The 21,628-nt window shown below is 38.4% G+C and overlaps 9 protein-coding genes across 9 annotated transcripts; 4 read left to right on the top strand and 5 right to left on the bottom strand. All coding sequences in view use genetic code 12, as the record gives it.

Annotated features, from left to right (window-relative positions):
• Nucleotides 1-92: 92 nt before the first annotated feature.
• On the bottom strand, nt 93-7,913 carry CANMA_000455 (uncharacterized protein; the record flags this gene model as incomplete). The annotated part of the gene is made up of 5 exons (XM_051816830.1): nt 93-990; nt 1,170-3,586; nt 4,051-5,922; nt 6,303-6,954; nt 7,054-7,913. The coding sequence occupies 5 exons, from the start codon at nt 7,911-7,913 to the stop codon at nt 93-95; spliced, it is 6,699 nt and encodes a 2,232-aa protein (XP_051673972.1).
• Nucleotides 7,914-8,284: 371 nt separating this feature from the next.
• Nucleotides 8,285-8,596, top strand: TIM13 (protein translocase subunit; the record flags this gene model as incomplete). Its single annotated transcript, XM_051816819.1, has 1 exon — nt 8,285-8,596. One exon carries the CDS (start codon nt 8,285-8,287, stop codon nt 8,594-8,596), a length of 312 nt encoding a protein of 103 aa, XP_051673971.1.
• Nucleotides 8,597-8,841: 245 nt separating this feature from the next.
• CANMA_000453 (proteasome core particle subunit beta 6) lies at nt 8,842-9,576 on the top strand (the record flags this gene model as incomplete). Its single annotated transcript, XM_051816808.1, has 1 exon — nt 8,842-9,576. The coding sequence occupies one exon, from the start codon at nt 8,842-8,844 to the stop codon at nt 9,574-9,576; it is 735 nt and encodes a 244-aa protein (XP_051673970.1).
• An 85-nt stretch (nt 9,577-9,661) lies between these two features.
• Nucleotides 9,662-10,300, bottom strand: CANMA_000452 (uncharacterized protein; the record flags this gene model as incomplete). The annotated part of the gene is made up of 2 exons (XM_051816797.1): nt 9,662-10,160; nt 10,242-10,300. The coding sequence occupies 2 exons, from the start codon at nt 10,298-10,300 to the stop codon at nt 9,662-9,664; spliced, it is 558 nt and encodes a 185-aa protein (XP_051673969.1).
• A 257-nt stretch (nt 10,301-10,557) lies between these two features.
• CANMA_000451 (uncharacterized protein) lies at nt 10,558-11,460 on the bottom strand (the record flags this gene model as incomplete). Its single annotated transcript, XM_051816786.1, has 1 exon — nt 10,558-11,460. The coding sequence occupies one exon, from the start codon at nt 11,458-11,460 to the stop codon at nt 10,558-10,560; it is 903 nt and encodes a 300-aa protein (XP_051673968.1).
• A 555-nt stretch (nt 11,461-12,015) lies between these two features.
• PGA38 (Pga38p) lies at nt 12,016-13,263 on the top strand (the record flags this gene model as incomplete). Its single annotated transcript, XM_051816775.1, has 1 exon — nt 12,016-13,263. One exon carries the CDS (start codon nt 12,016-12,018, stop codon nt 13,261-13,263), a length of 1,248 nt encoding a protein of 415 aa, XP_051673967.1.
• Nucleotides 13,264-13,354: 91 nt separating this feature from the next.
• Nucleotides 13,355-17,341, bottom strand: CANMA_000449 (cleavage/polyadenylation factor CFT1; the record flags this gene model as incomplete). Its single annotated transcript, XM_051816763.1, has 1 exon — nt 13,355-17,341. One exon carries the CDS (start codon nt 17,339-17,341, stop codon nt 13,355-13,357), a length of 3,987 nt encoding a protein of 1,328 aa, XP_051673966.1.
• A 111-nt stretch (nt 17,342-17,452) lies between these two features.
• Nucleotides 17,453-18,208, top strand: CANMA_000448 (mannose-ethanolamine phosphotransferase; the record flags this gene model as incomplete). The annotated part of the gene is made up of 1 exon (XM_051816752.1): nt 17,453-18,208. The coding sequence occupies one exon, from the start codon at nt 17,453-17,455 to the stop codon at nt 18,206-18,208; it is 756 nt and encodes a 251-aa protein (XP_051673965.1).
• A 436-nt stretch (nt 18,209-18,644) lies between these two features.
• Nucleotides 18,645-20,810, bottom strand: CANMA_000447 (sodium:solute symporter family protein; the record flags this gene model as incomplete). The annotated part of the gene is made up of 1 exon (XM_051816742.1): nt 18,645-20,810. One exon carries the CDS (start codon nt 20,808-20,810, stop codon nt 18,645-18,647), a length of 2,166 nt encoding a protein of 721 aa, XP_051673964.1.
• Nucleotides 20,811-21,628: the final 818 nt, after the last annotated feature.

Below are 21,628 nucleotides of genomic sequence, written 5' to 3'. Positions count from 1 at the left end.
GGGGTGCAAAAACATATATATATATATATATATATATAAACTAGAGTATATCTTATGTATTATTTTTTAAAAATCGAGTACAAATGTAATCGCTATTTCCTGAATAACTTGGTGATCTCTTTACTGGTAAACAATTTGTTATTGGCCAACATTTGCTTATTATCGATTAAAATAGTAGCTGGGCCAGTGATTTTAAAAAAGATGGGGTTCCTTCTAATTAAACGTCCATTGATTTTGACAAAGGTCCAGCGCCACAACTTGCTTAGTTGTCTCTGGATAGGGGCCCAATAGGGAGCTATAGGTGAAATAAGTTGACGTGGATTAAAATGGGCCCAAAATTGATCTATTGTAGCTCGCGCTTGCTTTATTGGGTTTGTTATCCAATGCGGCCAATCGAAATGAGGAAGCTCTAGTTTATGTAGTTCATAAGTACCTGGATTCAATACTTCTGGGTTGATGGTAGCACCTGTATTTACAGCAATCAATGCATTGGGGTTGATGAATGCTTCACTGTTTGATTCCACTTGCAATTGTAAAATCTCCGATGTTGCTTCGAGTACAACATGACCTTTACCCGAAAGTTCCACCACGTTATGATTCCAATTGGAGGCAGCTTGGCTAAAATCCACATCGGTTCCAGTCCAGCCTATTATTCGTCTATTGTCAAACACCGTCCAATGCAGCGCAGCATCCAACACACGGTAATGACTTTGCCCATGAATGAGTAAATTTGACGACTCGGTCGATTTCAATTGTTGGTAAGCGACACCATATAGTGACCTGACTTCTGATTGGATCGTGTTTAGCTCAACATTTGCCGCGACAATCGAGCTTTGCGAAAAGTATATGCTAGATGATTGTGGGAGGGAAATAGAGAGGATATTTGATGGGTGACCAATTGCATTGAATTGAGGTCGTGCGGCAAAGGGACCAGCGCCTGTTATTTTGGGCTTTTCAAATGCAATGGGAGAAGTAGTGGGTGTGGTATATCTCCTTATGAGGCGCCTCCCTAGGCTTTTGCAAAGCGGAAGCTCAATTGGTGGCATGGCTTCTTGGGGAATCAAATTGTTCTATTTGGAAATCTTTTTTTTTTTATTTTTTTTCTGACAAAGTTCGTTTGCCGGAGGATATATTATACACATTCTATTCAAGTATATTGACTTACAAACTTGTCAGCATTGGTGATATCTTGCAACAAAGAATCGTTGCATAATGATTTATCCACTTCATTGACCACCTTACCAAAAGCGACAAACGTTTTCCACCATCTCACAGCATCTCCTAAATCAGATTTAATTTGTTCGGCAGTGGCAGCATTTACTCCATGGGCATTACTATTGTGCGATGGTATTTGAACTTGGAAAATGTGGTCAGTTAGGTAATTGGTTGAAAATGCACTTGCTTCGGTTGCATCAGTACCAGCCGTTTTTTGATGCTTCAATGCTACTTCAAAGTAAATTTCAGTTACGACACCCATCAACGTGTTGTTAACATTCTTAAAAAATGGTAATTGATCAATCAATTTCAACCATTCGTCTTTATTCTCATAAGTCAGCTTGATGTTATTTTTCTCTTGTTTCACCACCAAATCAACCAAAGCACATTCAATCGTATGAAGTAAAGTTGAATTGATGAATTCGACATGAGACCGGAAATTCAATAAACTTCTTGAAATGGGACCCTGGTAGTTGATTGGCGATGAGTTGAATTTCTTCAACGACATTACTCTTGATGCAAGATTAATTGAAACAACTTCCTCTTTACTTGGCTCATACGTTGAACTCACGTTTTTGTATTGCTTTAATACACTTGGATACTCCTTGCTAACTTCATTAAGCTTCAAAGTTTGCGATCTCAAAAGCAACAAGACCAATACGAGATATTCCAATTCGTCCGGCCTTATATCTTCGTTTGCACGAGTAAATTTCTCAAGGATTTGACCGATAGAAGTCAATTGACTCTTGTCATCGACTATACCATACAAAAACAATGCCCTCAATACGACAGTCGACACGATATCCCCATTAAGGCTAAGCTCATTATCCGACTTGTAGTCCCCTGTCAATGATTGGGCAAAAAATGATCTCAAATCAAACTTCTCAATGCCTTTATTTATAAACAAGTGTTCAATACGTCTGCCAATAGGGGGCATAATCCTACTATTCAACTCAATCTCATTCCTGAACCAAAACTTGACTTTGATTTTCTTAACCTGATAGTACCTGGCCAACAACTGGGTTACCAAGTTATATTGCTGATCCAAATTGTCAAGGTAGAACTTTGACGTAATCAACTTCTTGTATGTGTCATTATTGCCCAATTCCAAAGGCGGACGAACGTCGTATTGACCTGCAGTGACCGAGTTTAATAGTTTCAAAGGAAGCAACCCAATAGATTGATAAAAGTACAACTCGGGTGGTAATCTTTGCGATATAATATCGTGCAAGTTTATTGGTACTTTAGCAATAGTCTTTGCCGATGATCCAGTAGCAGGGTTGCTACCACCATTGGGATTTGTAGGCGTAGATGTCCTAAGATCGTCTTCAATTATGAAATCAATGTCCCTTTCTAAATTGTATTTCGATAACTCAACGTTGTACAACTCAGTGTACCCCTCCTTGTTAATAATTGGAGCATACTTGATTGCAGTTTGGCCCTTCGTATACAAGTCTAGCAACTTTGGATCATTGAGACTTAAAACATAACCATGCAAATTCATATTATTACCGCTAAATTGCATATACTGGTAAACAATGTCTAAACCAAGTTTAAAGTTGTTGACTTGGGGATAGTTGGACATTGGTTTCGGTGCTGGAGGAAACATGGGGAACGTCGTTGGCTGAATTGCACATCCAACCATTAAACTTAAATCCTGAAATTGGCGTTCATTCAAGCCCAATTCTTGCAACACTTTAAATTTATCAACAAACCTGAATTCTCTGGATTGAAACTCCATTGCTAAGATAAACTTGTCTATTTTGGTGAGCAATAAATCAGTCGATCCGTATAACGCATCAATAAGTTTTTCCAGGTACAAATATGACAATTGGAATGATGCACTGTAAGGAGTTATCAAGTAGTCGATTCCTAAATCGATAAAGATTTTAATCAAATCATTAACCAATGGTTCTAAAGGTAAATTTTCGGTATATGATCGAAAATTTTCGTAATGATGCTGATACAGATGCTGAGCTTGTGAATTGATTTTGTTCCAAGTGTAATCCTGTTGGTGCTCTTGTGGTGATAATTCGTTTTGTCTATATGAGACAACTTGTGACTGGATGGGTAAACCCGGAATGACAAAGAATGGTTTGATGTTGTAGTCTTGGAAGGCTTGTAAATCCGATTGAATGTAATCTTTTAATGAACTTGGCACTCCTCCAATTGCTGCCAAGAATTGCTCCTTTTTGAAGGTGTAGATGCGGTTGAGGTAATGCTCAACATCGATACCAACCACGGCATTTGATAATATATCGAGGGAGCTTGTGTGGACTAGTTTCCGTTCAAAAAGATATGTCTCGAGTGACTTGATTGGCATTGTGGGTGTGCTTGTATGTCTTGTTGAAATTGGTGCAATTGTGGCAACCTAATAGAATTCTTGGAGTATGGGAGATTCTCTGGAGAGCTTTTTCAAGATACAGGTGCCTTTTTAAGTTTTAAATTGTCTACGTCAAACGTGTCGTACGTTCTGTCAACACAATTTTCAAAAAGCAGAAAAATTTTGACGACGTTGAGCTACCACATGCCTTCGTGCTTTCATTATCTTTTGTTTTGTCTATGAAATCTTTACATCTATTTCCCCTCTATATCAATTACATGTTCGGACTCAACATATCTGCCTTGACCAAACTGTGTATGTCCTGGATGGAAGCATTGATGAATTGCCTCACTTCTAATGCCAACCAGATCTTCATCATGCTCAAACTATTTTCATCTCTCAATATTTCTCTACCTTCTTTCAGTACCCCGAGTTTTCTCAATACCGGCAAAGAGCTATATAAAAAAGTTAGTAATTTCTTCAGTAGGAAACCCAAACAAGAGAGCATATACGAACCTTTGGAAAAGATCTAACTTTGGATCCAATTGTCTTCCGATACCTTCCAACAACAAAATTGCCACTACCACTGAGACAAAGTCACCTTCCATACGAACATGATGATTACGAACCATGCCCAACACTTGATCAAGCAAATCACCGATGCTTACTGTTCCTAATGTGAAGGTACGCAGCTTCATTCTATCCACCAACTTCTCCACTTTCAAGGCAAAAATCTCTTTATTTATTGCTGTTTCGGGGGTTCTCGATCTCTCAATCATCAACTCACCGGCTTTGTAACCATCAAATTCCGAAAGCGCTTTGAACAAGTCGATGAAGTTGACTCTATCTGTATGGTTCAATTCTGTGACCAATCCAACATCCAAAAAGCAGATCTCGGCATGATAGCCATGCTCATAGAGCTCAGCTAGACGTTCGCACCAAGCTGGCTGGTTATTTCCCAACTTCAACAACTCTTCTGTAATCTTGTTGGTTTCTTGCTCGTTTGAAGTTTTCACTATTTTGTACTCCTTCTCATGTTTAAAGTGTTCATTTTTGTAAAACCTAACCATCATGTTTCCTGGATGTAAATCGGCATGAACAAAGTTATCCAAAATCAACATCTTTAAAAATGCATCCAAACCCTTGTCACTGATCTCTTTTGATAAGTTCTTTCCATAGTTTTCGCTCAAAGCTAACATCTTACTCAATGGTATTGCGTAAATATACTCCTCTACCAAAACGTCTCTTGTGGTGAAACTCAAATACGGTTTCGGGAAATGTATATCCAATCTGCTCTTGAAGTTTTCGCGAAACTTGGCCAAATTCAACGCCTCAATTCGCAAGTCCAACTGCAACCTCATTAAAATAGAAAATTGCTCCACTTCATCGGGCAACGATAACCATTCCATAGTAGGGATAATATTTATAAAGTCAGCAAAGAACTTCATAATCTTTAAATCTCGATTGATATTTATCTCCACTTTTGGATGCAATACTTTGATCGCAACACGCTCATTTGAATCTAAATTCTCTGTAACAATCAAGTTTTCGAAAAACTGTGGTTCATGACCCTTGTCTTGTTGTTTAAGCTTCTTTTGAATCTCGGCTTCTTGCTTTGATGCCTGATTCAAAGCAGTCTTGGAAAGTTTGGCAATGTATACCTGGGAAATTGCGCCCACCCCAACCGGCTTTTCGTCAAATTCGTCAAAAATCTTGTCAAACGGCAAGCCGCCAAAACTCTTTTGTAAGATCTTTTTTGTTTGGGCAAAACTATGAGCTTTTGCATGACTATGCAATGTTGCTAACTCATCACACATTTCCTGAGGGAATATATCCGTTCGACTAGCCGCCCACTGGCCCAATTTTATGAACGAGGCGCCGGCAATTTCGGCAGACCAACGAAGGTAGCGATACCAAAGAGTTGCACCAGTTCGGACCATGACACCATCGGAATTACGATGCTTTCTACCAAACCAGCAGATGGGGCTTGAAAACAAGACCGGCAAGAACAAACAAGATAATTCAATGAAGCGGGAAAATGTGATTACTGGATCAATTAGGTAGTCCTGTAGGAAAAATGCTGCTTTATATAATGACCTCACAAATATAGATGCATGCTGTGTCTTACTCTTTCTATATGTATCAAATTGGTCGTATTCTTCCTTTTGTGATGCTTGATATAGTCCTGATTCGTAAGTATCGGCGGAACTTATCGGGGTTAATTCGTGTATTGATGTGTCCAACGCATGAACGTCATTGTATACCTGAGACTTGTATCCTAGCGATAGAACCGAGACACCAGTGGCTAAACCAAGAAAGACCTTCATTCCATATCTACTCGATGAAGCAGGAATAGCTTGGTGAAATTGTCGTTTTAGTGGGAGCTGTCTTATTAAGGACCTAAAAGCGGTTCCCCTTGCTTGATGTTTTAGTAAATCAACAATCATAACGCAGTGGTCGTATCATGTATATATATGTATAATGTTGCAATTGGTTGGTTTAAGCGAGGAGTAATGTTGTTGTATGTTGGAACTCTTTTATTGCTAATTTGATTGCTACTCTTTAATTTTCGATCAACAATGAAATTCTTGTACAAAATCCGAGGAACCTACGATAAATAAAACTATCTGTTAAATTCTAAAATTTGCACTCTGTTGTTTCAACTATAAATACTATTATAAAATGAAAGCACCTAATTACTCTTTTTGAAGCTCTATTTTTTGCTCTTATCCTGTAAGTGGTTTCTTAATATAGAAATCCAAACGCCTATAGTAGCAGCGCCCTTTGGGTTAGTCTTCGGTCCTCTACGACTCACAATTCCATCATGAGCATTCCAAACATCAAGGTACACCGGTATTTTAATCCAATCCAACTGGTTCAACGAATCCTTTATAAATGTTTTTGCCTCATCCAATTTCAACTCCGATTCGTGGTTGAACATTGATGTTTTGGAATAGTTTTGAAGTGTGGGCAACAGTGCATGCATGATCTCGTCATTAGCTTTGAAATCAATGTCTACCAACTTTGCTGATGTTCTATTATCGAGGTAAATTTCCTGCAAATTTGTGTCGTCGCCAACATCTTTCGACTTTGGCTTGACTAATTTGCTTTCGTCGTCGCCCTCTTCTGAATCGTCGTTGTTTTCATCACCTTCTGGAATCACTGAGCCCGAGCTTTTGCTTCTATGCAAAAAGTGTTCTTCTGCATAAAGCATTCCTTCCATGGCATTTTCAGTGATATGCGAAGTATCACCTTTGAAACTCTCATGTTGAGCTATGCGCTTACGCTTATCACGCTGTTTTTGACTCGCTTCTGCATCCTCGGGGTCCATAGGTTTATCATTGTACACATAGTTGATCACTCGTGCCCAATGTTCTCTAATATTAGGAAGTTTGTGGATTCTGACTTTGACAAAACTGTAGACTGACACCATAGTACTTGTTGTGAAGATAAAGGGGATCCACAAAGGAAAAATCATAATGACTAAAGCCACTATTACAAGTATACGTGCATACTTGTTCTTTCTAACAAACGGTGTCTCTTCTTGTAAATTACCAGGAAATAACTTGGAATCATCGTGGGCCAACTTGTGCGATCTCGTCAAGTCGACAATCTTAGGCCTCACGAGTTTATTGGCTATTTTAGTTTCGGGAAGGTTCTTCAAGTACTTTATTTTAACCAAATCAAACTCATCAAATGGAGAGTACTGGGTGATAAAAGACGTGAAAAAGGCTACTGTTCTGTCATTCCGAACATTGGCTAACAACGTTTGTTTCTGAAATTTTGCCAACCCTTGGTAGTACTTTTGTTTCGGATCAGCCATTGCAACCAATGCCTTATCCTTATCTGCGATAAATAATTCTCCTCCTGATTTGCCAAACAAAAACGGACCAACTATATTGGCTATATTGTCAAAGATGTTGTCACGGAAAAACTCAACCCCCATATGTGGTGTTGCAAATGTGGAAAAAAATACCGGTTCCACTTGTTCAAAAAATCCCAACTCATTTAAAAGACCAATGACATAGCGAGACAATAATCCACCTAGAGAATATCCAATAAAACTGATTTTGGTAACTTTCAACCCATTCTTTTCCCTTAGTGATTCTATTTCGTAAAAGACTTCAGTGACGATCTTCCTTGAATTAAGATCTAAACCATCGTACGTTTTCCAAAACCTAAAGCTTGCTGGCTTAAGTGTAGCAATTTCATCATTTGTTGTTGTGGGTAATGAGTCTTTTAAATATCGTTCAATCGTGTGCATGTGATTTGGACTGCCCCATAATCCATGGATCAAAACAAATAAATGAGTAGATTTCCCATCCTCGTGGTCGTCAGTTACCGTAGTTGTAGTTGGGGAGGATTCAGATGACATTGCTAATGCATAACCCTTGTCTACCAAGTGTATGTGGAAAGAAACGGATAAATTTTAGATCTCTCTTTTTGTATTTAAAGTTATGCCAATAAATCTAGGTTATTTATTTATTTATTTATTTATTTATTTATTTATTTGTCAATTTCAAAAGAGTTGTCTAAAAATAAATAAAATAAAGAAGATAAGAAAGGGTTTTGCTATAGAAACAGTGATTCACGTGACTTCTTCCTCGGATGTCAATTTTTCAATTTTTCTATTCTTCGCTTTTGCTTTTTTTCCAAAGAAATTTTTAATTTACAAAAACTGACTAAGTGAGTGGGAGAGTTGTTACTATCTAATCTCGGAGACAACTTTATACAGATACTTAAAATATGCCTTTCTGGAGTTCTGCACCTTCACTGGCCCCTGTGAAAGCTAGCTCTGCTCAACCCGTGATTGCATCGGATAGTCAAAAGATTAAACAAGATATACAAAATCAAATCAGTCAGGAATTGGCGATTGCTAATGCTACCGAGTTGGTTAGAACGATAACGGAAAACTGTTTTGATAAATGTGTTACCACTCCTCAGGCTCAGTTTGACAGTGTGCAAGAGACTTGCATTGCTCAATGCAGAGAGAAATACATGAGATCTTGGAATACAATCTCGAGGGCGTACATCGCTAGAATACAGAATCAATCATAAGGGAGGGAGGAGCTATTGATAAGAATAGGTGTACATTTAATAGCCAGCAAGCTGTATATAGATTTAAATAACGACATTTAATACCCTGGTCTGTAATACTTTGCAAAAGATACGGTTCTATGTATGTTAGATTGTATTCGGTAGCGCGATGGTTTTCCAACGCTTTACAGTGGCGAACAATTAATACAAAATCCAAGTCTACTTCTTCAGTCAGCCATCCTTTACCCAGTACAAGACCACCCACAATGTCAGCGCAAACTACAGTCGCATCTGAATACTCCTCGGAGATCCATTCTGTTCCCATTGAGCACAGATTCAACCCATATTCAGACAATGGAGGAACAGTATTAGGAATTGCAGGTGAAGATTTCGCCGTCCTCGCAGGAGACACAAGACAAGTTGAAGGGTACTCAATACAATCGAGATACGAACCTAAAATCCACAATGTTGGAGACAATATATTAATGACGGCCAATGGGTTTGCCGCTGATGGTATTGCTTTGATTGACAAATTTAAACAATCATTTACTTGGTACAAATTCGACAATGGAAACAGGAAATTGGAAATAAGCAGTGCTGCTAGATATATTCAGCATCTTTTGTACGGGAAAAGATTTTTCCCTTACTATGTAAGTACGTTGATTGCTGGATTGGATGAGGAAGGCAAAGGTGCAGTTTATTCATATGACCCAGTTGGAAGTTATGAGAGAGAACAGTGTAGGGCTGGAGGTGCAGCTGCTAGTTTGATCATGCCATTCTTGGATAATCAAGTCAACTTCAAGAATCAATTTGTGCCAGAAACCGATGGAAAGGAGAAGAAACCATTAAAGTATTTGTCGTTGGAAGAAGTGATACAATTGGTACGAGACGCATTCAATTCTGCTGGTGAAAGACATATTTACGTAGGTGATGGTTTGGAAATCTTGATTGTAACAAAAGATGGCGTTAGGACTGAATATTTCCCATTGAAGAGAGATTAGTGTTGAGGATTGATGAGGAGCAGTTTTTTTTACGTATGATATATATACAGATATATATATATATATATATATAAACATACGTGACTTATACAGGCAACTCAAATTTCTTTCCCTTCATGACTTTGGTGTAGTAAATGTAGAAAAAGTCCGAGTAAATGGCGGTCTGCAAAATACCCGCAAGGACAGAAACATAATCAAAATGGCCCTCAGCAAAGTATCTGTAGATCCAGTTTGGTATATACAAAGCGCGATAAATACCCAATGCGAAAATATAATGCGTAGTGATGTTTTCTGCTTCTCCTGTCCTTTGCAATATAAATAGTTGAGGCAAGATTGCAACCGCTTCTAACCATAAACTGAAACTCCACACAACTTCACCAAATGTATACTTGTGGGTGAAAATTAAACTAGCGACAGCTGCGCCACCTACTAAATAACGAACGGGAAAAGTATCAACATGATTTTGAATAGTTTTTTGGTACTTGTAAACCATAACGTACACAGTGTATATCGAACTGGCAATGAAAACAATCTTCAACAATGTGTTGTAAAGGGAGTAGTATTTGGTAAACAAGTCAAGGTACCTAGTGACAAAGACAATAACGTATAACGCTTGGGTCTTTAAGGAAAGACCGTTAATTGATCTATTTGATTCAATTGCATACAAGAGTATGAATCGACTTGCTAGATGCGAAAGATCACCAAAGAACCTAAAGATATTCATGTTGGAGGTAATGTAAATTAGTCAACTGCTTCCAGAATTCAATCCAAACTGTTTTTCTTTTTGATTGTAGTTGAATTGATTTTTATTTTTTATTTTTTATTATTTATTTTTTATTTTCAACACGTCAATAGAGTTAAAAAAAAATCTATATGCAGGTTGTAAAGTCAATCGTTTTGGTGATCAAGACCTTATGTGAACAGCAATACAGCATCACTAGATAATGAATAGAGACAATGATTCAGCCACTTTGACATTTGTCACAATTCTATATGCTCTATATCTTCTTCAGAATCTTCATCGTCCTCAAATTGCTCAGTACCAATGACTGGGGCCACACTCACAGCTTCTATAGACCGCCACAACGAACCATCCAGATCAATTGACTCAATAAACTTTATAATTTTGTCTCCATTAAATTTGTCATTCGTCTGATAAGCTGGCGGTTCCGTATTGAAGCTTTTGAATTCACCGTTTCTGATGTACACCAAACTGGGGAAATTACTAACGCCAAACTGTGGCAATAATTCAGCATGGTTTAGATCATCCCCATGATAGACGTAAAAGTCGATATCTTCATACGTGTTTGAGATCCGTTGGATGTAATGCGATGGATAATGATAGTCCTGCCAATCGATCAAATGGCTCATTATGAAAATCACCAACTTGTCTTTGCTGTTCTCAAGCAACTCCTTGGGATTCTCAATATTCTTGACTTCTGATTTAAAATTTTCATAATTGGGCGTTAATGTCGTTTTAGATCCAATGTAATCAATCAATGAATGTAAATCTCGTTTACCCTCATACTCTAAAATCTCCTTTGATGGGTAATGTAAAAGTTTCAAAGTGGGATAGTGTCGTATACCGAAAAGTTTGCTTAGCTTCTTGTTAACTCTAGCGTTTGTCTTTAAGATTTGAAACCCCGTTGCTTCACTATCTTCATTGTACAAAGTACATAAATTTTCAAAAACTGGGTTGAATAATTGACAATACTTGCATGAGTCGGAATAAAAATAGATTAGGGAGTATGTTGTCTTTTCCAACGTCAATTTTATTGCAGAATCATTGAACTCCTTTATATAATCTGATGGTGTATGTTTTGAGTATGTAAATGAAAAAAAGGAAACCAACCATAGTAGTAACGCTATTTGAACATTCTTCATATTGCTTCAATAGTTTCAAATTTCCATTTCACGTGTAACAAGAAAAGACCAATTTTTAGTTAGCAAAATTAACAGTTCTTGCGTTCGTAAAATGATAACCAAAAAATTGGACTCGAATGCGAAAGAAGCTTCAATGTTACTGGAGAACAAGGATGATGGAAAGTAAATTACGACAAAGACGAAGAATAGAATAGAAAGAATTTTTTTAATTCGCCTATAAGCCGCACACAAGTCCCGATTTGGATTAAACAGCCAGACTTCAAATTTTAGTTTTTCTTTTTTGTGTAATAATGCGACAATCTCACCAGCCATGTTCCTACCCATGCATTAGAAAAGAAAGCCATTATGAAAGCCCAAAACTATCTCAATAAGGTATTACCAGCCAGGAATACTTCTTCAGAAACGACACCTCCAATGCATTGTTACAGCAAGTAAAATTTTGGTTCCATACCCTGGGGAATATTATAAATAGCTGGCTATGTTTCTGACTTGCAAATGTTGAATGCTGTTGCTGTTTTGCGAAACAACCATCAAATCATAGAATAACAATACCAAATGAAAGGAGTAATCACGTTGAGTGCATTAATTGCAGTAGCCGCTGCTGCCTCAGATGTTTTAACCATTAGGTCAACCACAATTTCATCATCTTGCTCATCGTCTTCATCGGACTTGCCAGTTTTACCCTCATCAGCACTTTCAGGCGGTTACTACGGCAACAGTTCTATTGCCGAAGTGAATGCAGCACCTGCTACATCTAGTTCCTTGTCATCAACAACTACAAAATCGAGAAAGGTTTCATACGCGTACCAAACCGCATATGCCTCCGAAGCTGTTGATATCACTCGTACAGTTTGTGACTCGAATGGACAATGCCATGTTACTACTGATATCGGAAGATTGACTACCTATACAACTACAATCAATGGTATTTTAACTGTTGTAACTACAGGTGTCCCTGTTGAACCTACTGAAGTTAGCGCGACTGAACAATCGGAAGAAACATCATCTTGGTCTCAGTCTAATGCAGGTCAAGGAGCTACTGCCTCTCATTCCGAGGTTGAAGAAACTGCTACTAGTGAAACTGCTCAAAGTATATCCAAGGAAACAAACTCAGCCGTAGAATCAACTGTTCCTGTTACTTCCGAGACTTCGTCAGATGATGCTTCTCAATCTACCAAGTCTACTGCTTCAACCACCGCAGTTCCAGTTGAACCACATACTGAATATTTAACTACTTTGGTTACCATAACATCATGTTCTGAAAACAAGTGTTCTGAAGTTCCAAAGACAACTGGTGTCAAGATTATTAGCGATGTCGATACTGTATACACAACATACTGTCCATTGACTGAAGCTTCACAATCGTCAACTAAAACAGCTGATTCTTCTTCAGAAGCACAACAGCCATCTTCTGTGGCACCACAACCATCTTCTGTGGTACCACAACCATCTTCTGTGGTACCACAACCATCCTCCGCTGCACCAAAGCCATCCTCCGCTGCACCACAACCATCTTCTGCAGCATCACAACCATCCTCACCAGAACAATCCAAGCCACAGAGTACGTCCTCCGCTTCCAAGTCTAAATCACAAGCTACAGTCAATGTTATCACCGACAACATTGTCACAGAAACCCCAACCGCAGAACAACAACAAGCAACGTCCAAGGAGACTGTTGCAGTTGGTTCTAGCTCCTCAACCACGGAATCATATAGTATAAACACTTATGAAGGCGCTGCTGTCTCTATGGGAGCAACAGGGTTAGTCACCGTAGCTATTTCGGTATTAATGATGATGATATAGTAAAGTTAGATTTGAAATCATAATTGTATTAGTAAATAAAAAATTTTAATTTAATAATGTGTGGTACTGCTCTATACAATTTTCTAGTTACCTAAAAATCTTCCAAGGAATATTCGAGCTCAATTAAATCCTTCCAAATGTCATGAGCCAGACCTTTGATATTAATCTTTGTCGCAATATTCTTTTGCCTATCAAGATTCAATTTAGCAAACTCCTTGATTAAATTGTAGTCCAATATGGGCTTAGCATTAGTCTCATTATCTTGGACGCGTATAGCACCACCTAACCGATTCAATCTTGGATTCAACCCACAATAATGGTACTCTTTATCTGAAATTTGTTGCTGAACAATATACATTCTTCTGTAAGTCGATTCATTGATAGGGAATACGTTGAAGAATGCGCCATCTATAGTTGAACCAATAGTTTGGTAATTACCTGATTCACCTTTCGGTACCGAACGTAAACAAGTCGTTTGGCTGTTGGTTTCAAAGGATGCCTTGTTGATTAAAATTGTTCCATTGATCGATTTGGGGTCATCAGGATCGAACTGAATCAAATGCAACCCATTGTTCACGTCGGCCACCAAAATGAAAATCTCTTCGTCCTTGACGATGAAATCGGCGCATTCAACATGGAGATGCTGTCTATCTTTCCCTAGCATAACCATGCGGAAAGGGTCTGCTTCGAATCCAACAAGCCAAATACTCTTCAAGGGATCACCCAAAATTAAAAGGTTTCCAAAGCTTTTTGCCTCTGATACATAAACAGGGGTGTCCAAGAACGCCACTGGAACTACTCCATCATCTTCCAAGTCTCTAACAATCACTTTTTGACCTTGACCAACTAAGAATCTACCACTCAAATCACATATACTGGTCACTGCTCCTCTAGTATCTTCTTGGAACACTTCTTTGAACTTGTGATTGGTCTCTGGTTTACCAGGTTCAGGTATGATATCAATAATATTGTATATCTTAAAAGAACCGTTAGCAGCGAGATCTTCCATTCGCAATTTACTTATACCAATGACAACGTATTCTTTTTTAGTCTTGAACTTTTTCAATGATGAGCCTACATCAAGAACCATGGATTTGATAGTCATGCCAACCTCGTTATCTTGTAGCTCCACTGTATCAATGACCTTCCAATTGTAAGTAGAAACCAACTTTATTGATCCTTTAAACGATGTAGCAGGTGGTTTGTCTTTCATGACACCAGCAATCGGTTTACCTTCTTCGTCAACACAGTCATAAGGTATTTCTTTGAAGGTGGAAATAATAACCGTATCAGACTGTTCGTGATATGTTATAGATTTGATCAGTTCACCAATGTGGATCCTCCGTATGGGCAAGTTGAATTCGTAGTTATAATCCAATGATAGCTCACATATTCGAGCATTCTGATTATTGTCAAGAAAAATTAATCCGTTTTTAATTTTAGAATCAGAAAATGCCGATATAGATACAGCTGGAATTTTGGAAAACTGGTATATTCGGGGAATGGAATGACAGGACTTGATTATAAGATAAGGGATCACGCCTGTTACAAAAATGCTTGTGTATCCATTCAAGTTTGGGAAATACACCAATCTTCTTTCCACCATGGTACCCAAATTGAATGCATTCTCAGGGGCACCAGTGATTTTCAAGTCTTTTTCCTTTTTGAACAAATAGTTTTCACCGTCATAGAATAGCTTGTACATTAGCACCTCACCACCAATAGTTAGAATCGTCAAGTACTCTTCCCTGTGGTCTTTATCTCCCAACTCATTCAACATTATTTGCTTAATGAAGGGATCTGGTGGCGATTGTTCAATATCAAAGAAATTTAGTTGAAGTACGTCGCTAAACTTGCTTATATTATCCAACTGGTAACACCTCCCATTATGGTGACGATTGAACGCTACAACTCTGTTGTCACCAGTGACCAAGACAAAGATTTTTTGTTTCGTTGACTTTGGTGGCTCAAGATTGATTGGCGTTGCTGATTGAACTGAGCTATGGCGTCTCTTTTTCGAGTTGGTTAATAGCTCTATGTTTTTCAGCACAGCGTTTAATAAATGAGAGCTGGTAATGTAACCGGTTGTGATAATTGTATCTTCCAATAGCTTTGGAATTTCAACCTTTGAATACGACTCGTTATAAGTGTTGATTGAGAAAACCATTACATCACCACTGGCGAGGAATATCATCAACAATTCATCACGCAATGTACTACTCAAAATTTCATCATCTTTAATTTCATCTGTAAGGGATAGTCTTTTTTTGAATTTAGTATCAAATAGAATGATTTGTTTTGGTGTAATTTGCAAAATGTATTTACCGTTGTTCAATTCGTGAACATTGATTGTCGTCTCATTGTTGACGAAATCCTTTGACTTCATTCTTTTGTATGACTTTTCGATTTGAAAAATTTCCGACTTTTCATTTTTGTCGTCGGACGTGATTAAATACTTTTGGTTCAAATTCCACATACGATTGACTTGGGAGAACGTCAACGACGAGGATATCTGAGGCTGAATGGTGGGGGCAATGACATTGAGCGTGGATTGATCGTGAGAGCCAGAGTTGCTAATGATTGAGACTTCATTGTAATTTGGATTCGGTAAGTTTGATTTGTATTTTTCTTTTGAGCATAATCCAAGAGTGAATGAGGACACGGGACTGTTATTTACAAGCGTGTCATGTGATTTAAATTCAATATGTGAATTTCTCATTATTTTTTGCCCTTCTTCCTCTTCGTCCTCTTTGTATAGATCATCTTCGTCTGAATCTTCTTCTTGTTGTTCTTCTTTTTCCTCTTTTTCAACTACATTTGAAGAGCTCGTGTACTTGACCTCTACCAATGGACTGTCACCGTTATGGTTAGCAAAGAAGAGTAAGTTCCTATCCAAGACAGCAACCTCTCCAGGGTATGTTAGCTTAACAGAATCATACACTTTCGAGTCTACCAGTTCAAGATGGATCCTCTTTATTGACTTACCATCAAGCTCGAAATTCAAAAAGTAGAATTGGCCAGTTGCTAGTACAAGCAACACACGATGATCTTCTGGTATGGGCATGACAAGACAGTTTTCCAACTTTAAATTCAATTCACTTTCATCTTGGTAGCTTTTCACCGAAGCTGTGATGACCGATGTGAAGGAGTTGACCGATATCCTTTTGGCAATACCTCCGTTATCGACATGGATAATTTCGTTACATCCAATCAATAGACAACCGTTCAAAGGTTTCGGTAACGGTATTATCCTATCAATGTCGTAAGGCAAATTGTCAATATCGAATACAGACAACGTAGACTTTGATTGAAGATCCAAAGTCATAACTTGAAACTGTACGTTATCCTTGTTCTTGGTCAAGTTTCCCGCCCAGGCATTAGACTTGGTTGACAATATAGCAATCGTTGGCTCCCGGTAATTGTGTAAGAACTGCACGTCAACAACGGTATCAATTGAGGAATCAAGAACACTCGAGTCTATAATAAAACTGGAATCATAAAATGCACTCTTCTCGTACGACCCATTGTTGTTTTCCTCTACGTCATTATTTTTCTCATCTTCGTCAATATCATCGTTATCTGAGTCATCCTCATCCTCATCATCCACTCCCTCAAATGGTAAAAAACAGAGAAGGTTCTTGTATCGAAGACATGAAACTGAGCTGTAGGTTGGTTCAACTATCAAATCTGAAATTGCCAACTTCTCAAATGTTGAATGCTGAATGCAGTTTTCGTAATAGTGTAATGAAACAGTAGAGATACTGTGTAATTGATGGTCCCATTTGATTATTGAAAACTTGGCATATTTTGTTGATACAATCACATAGTCTAGATGCGGACATTCAGAAGTTCGTAATGGTTTCAATCCCGTTACCGTTCCTTGTAGTTTAAACTGCTCAACTAATTTCAATTGGTATTGGGGCTTATTTGGAGTCGACTGTTTTAAAAGTATAACCTCGAATATCTGAAGTAATGAGCCTTTTGCAACAACCAAATGCTTATCGGAGGGAGATATGAAGTTACACCCAATACAACAACTTATCCTGGAAGGATCTAGAAACTCCTGGTACGCGTCCATTCTGTTACACTGTTGAGGTTGGTATTATTGTTTTGTATTTTTGGATTTTAATTTTTTTTTTCAACGAACTAATTTTTCTTCCCGAAACCGAAACCATTGAGAAACAACAACATGAAGCGTGTAAATCAGCAAGGGTCTCAAGGAAATGTCAAACCCAAACCAGTAAAGAAAACCGTTTCATTTAACCAAGATGTCACTGGGGAAACTGTGACTGATGATAGCGCAAAGCCTACATCGACAAAGCAAGTGTCGGTGGTTCCACAACTTACAAGCAGTCTCATCGCGATACCTATTCACAACATCCTCATTCTCTGGGGGTTATTTCACTATGGAATAACAAAGAATGTTGATGGGATCATGCTTAGAGGGTTCCTTACAAGTTTACCAATTCAGGCTGCTTACAATTTTATACTAGCAAAAAATACAGTGAGGAAATCTAAACACACCAACGTTCCACTATTAGTTGTGTCCAGTGTGCTCGTGAGTATAGTTTTAGCCGTACCATTATTCACAGCTATAATACTATTGGGAGCACCTGTTTTCATGTTCTCGTTCAAAACAGCATGCTTGGCATTGCATTTGTCACAATTAGTGTTTAGCCCATTGATTGTGCTATACTCCTTGGATTTCCAACATTTTAAGCTTTTGTTCAACCAAGACCATATATATTATACAATATTTGGACACCCGGTACTTTCGCAAGTTTTGTTGACATTAGGTGGTTGTTGGTTGGGGGTCATCCCAATACCGTTGGACTGGGATCGGCCATGGCAACAATGGCCTATCACATTGTTGGTAGGTGCGTACCTTGGAGGAATAGTTGGCAGCGTTATCTCACTAGTAGTTAGCACGTGGGTTAGAAAGTAGGTGAGTATTGCCGAGAGAAACTGAACACTATGTTGTGGTGTGGTAGTTTTACACTTGATTCATGTGCTTGAATTATAATATGTGATCTCGTATTTGATATGACATAGGAAGATGTGATAATGAATAATGAGGTGAGAATACACGTATATTGTGCTACAAAAGTTAGCATTGCTGAGGATTATACAGGTTATATATCCCAGTTAATAGTGCTATGTTGTGACGGTTGGGGAATATAGATATGTATCAATTGGCCACAAGTGTGCTTCAATATACTAATTGACCAACATGAAAAGCAAGCACACATACAAAAGAGTATTTATATTAATATTTAATCATAAGAATAGAGTTAATCATTGAAGTATGAAGCCTTTGCTTTGAGTATTTCCTTCCAGCCATTTCATCATTTTTATTGAATTTCCGCTCCTTACCATACAGTTCATTTCTTCTCATCAGCTAAACGGTCATCTATATGACTTTCGTTTAAGGCTGTTACATGGCCTAGTTCTGCAGTTGAACTATTCTCCTGAGATAACTGGGCAATTACTTGTGACTGCACTGCATGCAAGTCTTCTGGATGAGACTCCTGCCATTCATATAACTTGTGCGACTGTCCTGTACAATCCCAGTAGATGCCTCTTGCTGTGTGATACAATGTTGCTCTTCCTTCCCAAATAGGATATACAATGACTTGGAACACGGTGTAGAATATCCAAATAAAGAAAACAATCACCCAGCCTGTGAAGAATCTCTTTGAGAAAATATACTTGCTGGCGTATAATGGGATAGGGAAAAGTATAACCAAACATAAGGACAAAACCACACACACGATAGCTGTTGTCTTGAAAGCTTTGTGCAACCGCTCCTGCTCGTGCCTATATTTGTCACGTTTGTTTTCTGCCAAGCAACTAGCAATAACTGATAAATCTGACTTTACAGGATTCAATTTCTCATCGTCACGGTATTTTTTACCAGTAGCTGCTAATAACTCTTCTGTTTCATCCACCCTGGTGATTCGTGTCTCCAATAACTTCCAGTCAAAGTTTTGTGGTTTGAAAATTATGGTAAATAATGGAACTGTAATCAAGGGGAAAAGTAAAGACACAATGTTGCCCGTCAACATAGCATCATCCTCAAACAAGTTGTCATAGGTGATTGATTTGAATTTGGTTTTGCAAACAACTAACCACGACATAATTGCCATGGTAGCAGCAATGGGAGGGGAGAAAGTAGCAGCTTGCCAGTTTTGCTTTGACGACAAGATCGTCATTGCCGAACCTAACACCGCGCCACCTGCAAGAATTCCCATCAATTCATACAAGAACCCCATTGAAACATTAGCATAGTAAAGTCCAATTGAAATTCCAGCCATAAGATAAGCAAACACACCGCAACTGACATGCGAAATGAATATCAACTTTTTACCATTTGCATCAGGCTTGATATAAGTTCGATAAATATCGTATGTAGCAATTGTTGACACAGAAATTAATTCCGATGACATGGCACTGGTGCATGCCATATAAGTCACAATTAAACTAAGCACCGCACCCGTCTTACCTAATAAAGCTGAAGCCGTGTTTGGTAATACCAAGCCAGCTGCCACTTCCTGTGGGGTCATAGGTCTTCCTAATGGCCAATGGTCTGTTCGTTCAAGGGCTAAGCCAGCTAAACCCATAGTCAACGAACAAAATGCTGGAATTGGAAGCCACGCTAATGAGCCCAATATGTATCCTTTATAAGCGGAAGCTGGATCAGCAGCAAATGCCTTGTTGTAGTAACCATTATCCAAAAACACATTTCCAAACCCACCAACGATGGTAATCACAAAAAAGATTCCACCTGATCGAGAATTAATTGTCAAGTACGAGCCTTCATGGTTTCCAGCTACGGGATACTCTTCCCCAGCTTTAGTCACCAAGTCCCAAACAACACCAGGCGATCCCAAAACAGGACTTGTAGCCCAAGTGCTGAAACCAAAAACCAAAATAATAATAAGCAACACAACAGTGTGAGCAAAATCCGTTAAAATGGTAGCTTTGATACCACCAAATACTGAGTACACAGTGGGAGAAAGACCAATCAATAAGCAGGAGGCCACTGGGTTCATACCAGTTAAATCACGAACAGTAGCTGCACCACCAGTGATTAACATTATTGTGACCATAACATTAGTGGCTAAACCCCAAATGATATAAACAATATGGGCAGGTGCTCCATATCTTGCTCTGATAATTTCCATATAAGTTCTTGCCAGAGGTGCTCTCTCTTTGGCTTTAATTGCCAATGTCGCAAACAAAGTGATTTGAGCAGTGGCACCAAATGCATACCCGCATGATCCGAAAACTCCATTCTTGTATGTTTGGGTCGTAGATGTTAATAAAGTTGCTGCCCATGTCCAAGATGAAACAACTGCGGAACTAATCAATCCGGATTTAACTGATCTTCCTGCAGTTGCAAACTCTTCAGCCGTGATAATTTCTTTATTGTATCTTCTTAATAAGTAAGTGGTAAGCATCATTCCCACTGCGAATAAGCCGCCTAAGCCAACAAGAACAGCATAACCTGCGCTCTGTGGTAATGGAATGTAGTCTGTATCTGCCATGGTGAGCACTATAAGTGAAGTCAATTGAGTAAAGGTTACCCCTCAATTCAACAAGGTCCACTAATTGGGAAGTTGAAAATATGAGATTATAGCTGAATCAGGTCCAACTTTTGGTTCGTTGCCGTTGGATAATTGCTTCTCTATATATCCTGGTGTCGTCTTTGTCTTGATTATAGCTGCAAACTTAATTGGCAGATAGAAGCTTCTCCACACTGCCTTGTTTGTTGACTCTAGATCAGAAAGTGGACCTGGTCTTCCGTCTCTTTACCTTTTGTGGCACATCTTCTTTGCTAGTAGGTAAGGGATTAGAAAAATAATGTAACATGATAATCGAGCTTGGCTTTAAGTGTGGAGGTCAGTGGGGCGGCAGAATAATAAAAGTTGCAAACGAAAAAGCTTAAAAAAGGGCATGTACGAGAGGTAACGCTTTGAATAGCAGCCCACTCTGTGCAACGTCTCCCTGGAACAAAAATACATAATAGGAAGGCATTATTAGTCCAAAATAACAAAGCTGCTTTTGACATAATGTTTGCAAGAAGTATTTGAATTATGCTTAGTCGCTGATCATACAATAGAGGCGAAATAAAGTTGCGAAAATAAAGTTGTGAAAATAAAGTATGCCTTAGAATTGAATCCAACTCAAAATTAACCCCAAAAAAGTTTCATTTAGGAGCTCGCTTAACGAAAATTTTATCCTAAACGTAGTGAGATTGATTGCCGCAAGTTTGTTTTACATTTAGGAGTAGTATGTAGGTAAATACATGATGAGAATAAGCTTAATATTTAAATAATTATCTGTCGTATTTTGATTGGAAATC

Source organism: Candida margitis, assembly GCF_024628925.1.
Source record: "Candida margitis strain CBS 14175 chromosome Unknown scaffold14, whole genome shotgun sequence".
Classification (NCBI taxonomy): domain Eukaryota; kingdom Fungi; phylum Ascomycota; class Pichiomycetes; order Serinales; family Debaryomycetaceae; genus Lodderomyces; species Lodderomyces margitis.
Note: the sequence above shows the minus strand (reverse complement) of the source record. Positions and strands in the feature narration are given on the sequence as shown.